The sequence below is a fragment of the Tyto alba genome, unplaced genomic scaffold (assembly GCF_018691265.1).
Source record: "Tyto alba isolate M040663 unplaced genomic scaffold, T.alba_DEE_v4.0 Super-Scaffold_6, whole genome shotgun sequence".
NCBI classification, from domain to species: Eukaryota; Metazoa; Chordata; class Aves; order Strigiformes; family Tytonidae; genus Tyto; species Tyto alba.
The window spans coordinates 45,295,291-45,301,290 of NW_024881327.1; the positions used below are offsets into that span (position 1 = coordinate 45,295,291).

Below are 6,000 nucleotides of genomic sequence, written 5' to 3' on the forward strand. Positions count from 1 at the left end.
CTGTCCTCCTCCTCATCTCCCCACTTGTAAATGGCTTTTTAAAAATCGGAAGCATAAGAGCAAGTTGTCCAAGGTCAGTTCTAAAGTGTGCTCTAACCTTGGATCCCGTCCATTCACGGGGTTTTGCATTTTTTTCCATTTCTGTGGCCTAACTGGCTAAAAACAAATACACAGAGTGTCATATATTAACAAGATCCAACTTAAGCATTGCATGAAATTAAGTGGGTCCAAAGGTCAAACTCTTTCTAGCTACAGTTCACCAAAGACAGGGTTCAAACTAGAAAATTATTCCAGTTCCCTTCCTTTAGATAAAATATTCATGAGTTCTTGTTTACTTGAGGCTTTTTTTAATCTGGATCGTATCTATGGATGTTGGGGAAATTCAGAAGTGGTCTCCTAGACTGAAGTTCTTGTCTATCTGTGTAAGAATGTATGTGTTGTGTTGTTTACACTACAGCAGCACTTACACTTAAAACAGATGTGCCATCAGAAAGATGACACAGATCAGGAAAAAAATCAGACAGTCCAGTACAAAAAAATGGGAGTTCTGCTCTGCACAGGGAAGTAAAATAAACTATAAAATATTATCTCCACTCTGAAAACATGCAGGTATGTGCCTTTCACAAAGCTCACGTGCATATATTTTCACATTACTGTTACCCACATGTTCCCTGCTTTGTTGCCTTTAATTTCTGTTAATATAGGACTGGTAGATAGGCTCTTCTGCAAAGTTAGTCTTACTTATTCAGTGCTTGCTGCAGTAGGGTTCCTACCTGACTGGCCTTACCCCAAAATATATAATTAATACTTTTAACAACTTCTGAATAAGTAAAAGAATAAACTTTGCCCAAAATAAGAAGACCTGGCCTTAAATACACTAGCAGAATAAATCATTACCCAACAAGCAGGAGTAATACCTTGCCTCTTAGTACTGAATTGTCCAAAAGGGGCCTGGAGCTAATCTGGTTCAAAATTAGAAATATGGAGGAGAAAAAACAACTTCCCTCAAAAATCAGATCGTCTCTGCTGCATTACAAGTATGGTCCACACAAATCAAACAATTCCTTAACTGACTGTCATCTCTTACAGGTGTCTGTATCCCTCCTTTCTCCCTCAGCAGAAGGTTTCTATCAGGTTGTTGCATCAGTCCTGCCCTTTCTGTACAAGCTCTTGCCACTCTCATAAGTTGCAATTCCAATATGAAGGCCAAGGAGGAAACATTTCTGCAGTTCCGGGGCTTTCTGTGGCGCTGGAGACCCCAAGCCTGGGGTCCCTCCCCTCTGAGCACGAGTCTTGCCTTGAGAGCCGTGACTATAAGCAGAACTTCATGGCTCTCCTTGGGCATGACATCAAGCTCAAGTATATTCTGAAAACAAGATTAAAGTACTAAAAGGATGACATTTTCATTTGAATGCTGTCTTCATTTATGAGCAATGTTAACTTACCATTCCTTTTGGGAAAATAGATTTGATACACATGAGTGATAAAACCTTCCACGGTACCGGAAAGGAAATTTACATAAATTTCCATCCTCCGTAAACACTGAAACACAAAAATAAAAAACTTGTCATGCATCTGAACACCAACTCACAGGTATATATATTACATGTTATTAAATGAAATTATGAAGATAGGTATGTTCAAGTTTTTCAGCTGTATTTTGGACTCTCTGTCTCTGCAACTTCTAGTGCATAAGAAGAAGATTAAAATCCTATGTAACAATTGAATCAACAAAGATTAATGGGCTCTGCGGTAGAATAAAGATCTTGGATCATTTCAGCTCAAAATATATTGCAATTTCTGGTACAGCAAATGCCAATTATATTAATTAATTGCAATTATCATTTCTAATTATGCAGTATTGTAGTAGCATATTAAATTGATTTCTGAAGTAGTATCCTTTCAGGCTTCATATCACAATGTAACATCCGTTTAAAACAACTAAGGCACCAGACAGTACAAACTGAAATAGAAAGTCAGGAGAAAGATTGTTTTAAAAGTTGGGGGAAGACAGATAATTTAGATCATACCACCTTCCCTTTGGGATAAGTAGATTCCTTACAAGTGGAGAGAAATTAGTGGATCCAGTATCTAAAAAGGTCAAGTTTTATGTACACTCTGTCAGTGATGGCAGTCTAAGGAAGGGTAGTGGGAGTCTAAGGAAGGCTAGTGGGAGTCTAGCAGAAGAAATCCCTCAAGACAAGTCTTGAGAATGAGGGAGACTGAAGATAAAAAAAGACAATGAAAAACTGTCAGAACTGAGATTTGGGAGCGTGAATGGGAAGCCAACCACTGCTGTAGGAGAGAAATGGGACATACAACCAAGCTGCCAGCACAGCACATTTCCATTTCTCAGTGGCATGTACAACTGCTCCTTGTCCTGAGCTTACCCATTCCATGACAGCTGGGGTTCCTGCACACCCTTCCGATATCTGTTAACCCTCACTAGCCCAGACTCATCATCTCAAAGAGCTGCTGAGGCCAGTTGCATTGTGGAAAAAAATAACCTGTCCCTGTGGTCCAAACCCTTGATAACTGGCTGGCATTATGGTCATTCTATCTGTCCTAACTGTCTTCTTGGTTGTCAATGGGAACTAGCTACTGCCAGCCCCCTGCTACCTCTTTTTCAAGCCTGGTTTTCATTGTCTGAACTAATTAAGAAAATGTTCAGATATTTATCTTCTCTGTCTGATACCTCCTGTTATAAGCAGTTAGGGGAGTTGTGAAAATACATCCATTCAGAAGACATATTGCATCCCAAAGCCCATTAAAAACTGTTCTAAGCTATAAAGGCACCACTAATGGCCTGATTCGTGTAACCTTTAACAGCAAAAACACAGGACCATGAAAGCTTTAAAAATGGAAGTCTATAATGTCCATCCACAGCCAGGATGTCTGTTTGTCTAGTTGCCATCAACACAAATGCAACCCAGAAAACTGCATAGGTCCAAAACCCTTCTCCCACAGAGAGATCAAGGGCTGCAGCAGAAATTGAATTTATACATACCAAGAGCTTATATACTTCAAAGTTGCAGGGCAGATGCAGCTCTGATTAAAATAAAGGGAGTTGCACATCTGCAGCCACACCATGTTATGAGTGAATGTAAACCACATCAGCTGAGACAAACTAAAATCCCATCAGCACCTTCCCATTAATCCACACCTGAAGGAAAATCACCTGAGATTCCTGAGCTAATCCCAAATTCCCCTCTACACAGAAATTAATACTGACATAACCATTCCATAATCCTTATTCATGTTGAAACAAAGACAGGCTTACTACTGACTTGCACAGCGTGTATACAGACAAGAAGATCAGTCTTACTGTCATGAAACCTATTGGATTTTACTTTGTACCTTGTGGGCGAGTGAACTCATGTTTTGAGCCTCTTCCTGCCCCAGATTTGTAGTGCTACAAAGAGAAAAAAAAGAATGTGGATTGGAGACACAAATTCAGTCTGGGAACCATCCTATAATGAAAACCACACTTTCCAGGGTGCCCTGAAATTGTGTTTCTCCCAGTGCTTCTGCGAAGGTCTCATTATTTTTGTGTGATTTTTGCTGGGGCACTGTCTGGTGAAAGAGAGTAGATAAACACTGGCTCATGAAAGGTCTCTGTTAAACCAGGAAAACCCAGCACAGCACAAAAAAGGCCAAAGCTCTACTCCATTATATCTTTCTATTGCCAAGGGACACATCTCCCGTTTCTCTCTGCAGGAAGCATATATGCACTCTGGGGCCAGTTCACAGCTACAAATAATATCCCAGCATTTGACTTTTCCTGCCATTTAGCTGTATCCCCTAGGCATTAGTTAAAAAAGCAACCTCTACATTATTTGGGTTTGCTGATCAGCAGGCGAAGAGCACTAGGCTGAGCTGATTTTAAGCCACAGGAAATAATAAAAATTGGTAATACACATAAAGTGCTGCTGCCACCAAAGGTGCTGACAGATGAACTATAGCAAAATAAAAATGCCACAGAAAGAGTCAAAGAAGCAGCACACCACGAACACAGAACTGGATAATGAACATAACAAGTAAGGCATAAGACAAAGCTGTTGCTAAGATATATAGGGAGGACTTGAACAGTTCTGAGGAAGAAGCTGGGTTTGCACTTTTCACTGCCTCTGCCAGCACTGAGCAGTCTCCGACAGCTTCAGAAGGGGCTGATCTTTTCCTAGGCACAGTGAATATTCCTCTCTGCTCCCACCTGCAATATCTAAGGCAATATTTCTGCACTTCGCTGGATTATAGCATCATTCAGTTAGGATTATAGCATCATTCAAGTATATTTGAGCTAGTTTTAACCTATCTAGTGAGATAAGGCTAATCATAAAGCCACACAGCTGAGGGTCCAAGCTATTAGCTGTGCTGCTACTCCATGGTAGATGCCAGGCCATAGTGGGGTTTAAGCAAACTAGCAAAGTCAAGCCATCACAGTCATGCTCAGCAGTGCTGCAGGGACCTTGTAGACACATCCAAAAAAAGACGCAAAGCACACTATGAAACCAGTGAAGGGCATGGCATAAAAACAGGGAAAGGTCTGAAAAAGAGATGGTTACCTACGTTGGCATGTTCAGTTGCCAGGTAGCAGTAAAGTCTGGTGGGGTAGCACTCTCCTTCCATACTACTGCAGATAGTGTCAACACATTTCTGAGATGCATTTTCAAAGTATTTCCATTTTTGTGGTCCTTCCTCCCTTCCCATTCTTCCTCCCTAGCAGAGCATGGATGTAAGCAATTTCTTTAAATGGAGATAGGTATGGGACCATCTATCCTACAGGCCCCCTGCTTAATCAGCACTGCTGTGAGCCTTTATCTAGCAAATCCTTTTTGTTTTTCATTTGAAATGTTCTTCCTTTCAGTCTGGTCAGCAGCTTCACTCATCTAACCCCAAGGCAACATCATTCTGCCAGCCAGCACGTAGGTGATCCACCACTCCAAAACAGAAGAATCAGACTTACCATCTTTGCACAGTCACTGCTCAGAGTCAGAGCCAAGACAACAGTGAAAGGAGCACAGACTTTCATCTTTGCTCTCCTCTCACGAAGGTTTTGCCTGGCAGTGGGAAACTTCCAGGGCTTGGCTGAAGCGGGAGGGTGAATCAGCAATGAGCTTTTGCAAGAGACTGCGATTTACTTGACTTTAGGGTATTTTAGATTTCTAAGCAAGCAGAGCTGTTGTCGTTGTTAATCATTAATGCCCTTGTGGGTAGATGGGAATGCCATGTAGCGAGATATTCAACCTAAACCACAGGGAGTGAAGAGTTTACAAAGAGCCTGACCCTCACAGATAATCACTGGAGTACTCAGCAAGCGTTTAGTACCACCTCCAGAGAACATGATCCAATACTGTTTGTAATCAGAGGCAATTTACCATCCAGACATTTCCCATCTCTTTCCTTTCAGGAGTTAATTAAAAGCATAGTATAGCAATAACAACGGCCTCTAAGCAAGCCCACTCAGGAGATGACATTGCATTGCAAAATGTGGACCAGATCAATGCTGATATCAGAAACAAGAATTACTCATTAACAGATGGTTACCTGCACAGCTGTGACTTACAACAGCAGCCTTTCAGCAACAGACTGGGAAAATTAAAAAGAAAGAAAATAGACATTACTCTGACAAAACATTTTGTGTACCAAAAAGGTCCCTTCTGCCCCCACCTGAGCAAAGCCATTTCCGTCTTATAAGTGCCTGGCTGAGATGGCTGCACTGCAGAAGCATTTCTAATGGGGATGCTGAGGGTATTGCTAAAACTGAGATTCCACCAGTGGAGTATGTTTCAGCCCCACCTTGCCCCACAACCAAAATCCACAGGTTTGGCTGGTACAACTGTATCTATGCTTGAGGCTTTTGCCAGCCGTGTCCTGTCAGTCAGGGACCGCACCTCTTCACGCCCAAAATCTCCAGAACCACAACAGCAGAAAGAATACCATAGTCCTTGCCTAAGTTGTGCTCTACCCTTTGAAGTTTCACCAGCACAGCTATAGTATGGA

At 41.6% G+C, this 6,000-nt stretch overlaps 1 protein-coding gene across 1 annotated transcript in view; it reads right to left on the bottom strand.

Annotated features, from left to right (window-relative positions):
• Positions 1–5,032, bottom strand: part of HGFAC (HGF activator) — a 41,693-nt gene extending 36,661 nt beyond the window's left edge. The window contains exons 1-3 of the mRNA XM_009963793.2: positions 4,964–5,032; positions 3,358–3,412; positions 1,446–1,542 (exon numbers count right to left, since the gene is read on the bottom strand). Of these exons, the coding sequence (XP_009962095.2) occupies positions 1,446–1,542; positions 3,358–3,412; positions 4,964–5,029 (218 nt within the window). The 5' untranslated portion in view covers positions 5,030–5,032. The remainder of the gene's footprint in view (positions 1–1,445; positions 1,543–3,357; positions 3,413–4,963) is intronic.
• Positions 5,033–6,000: the final 968 nt, after the last annotated feature.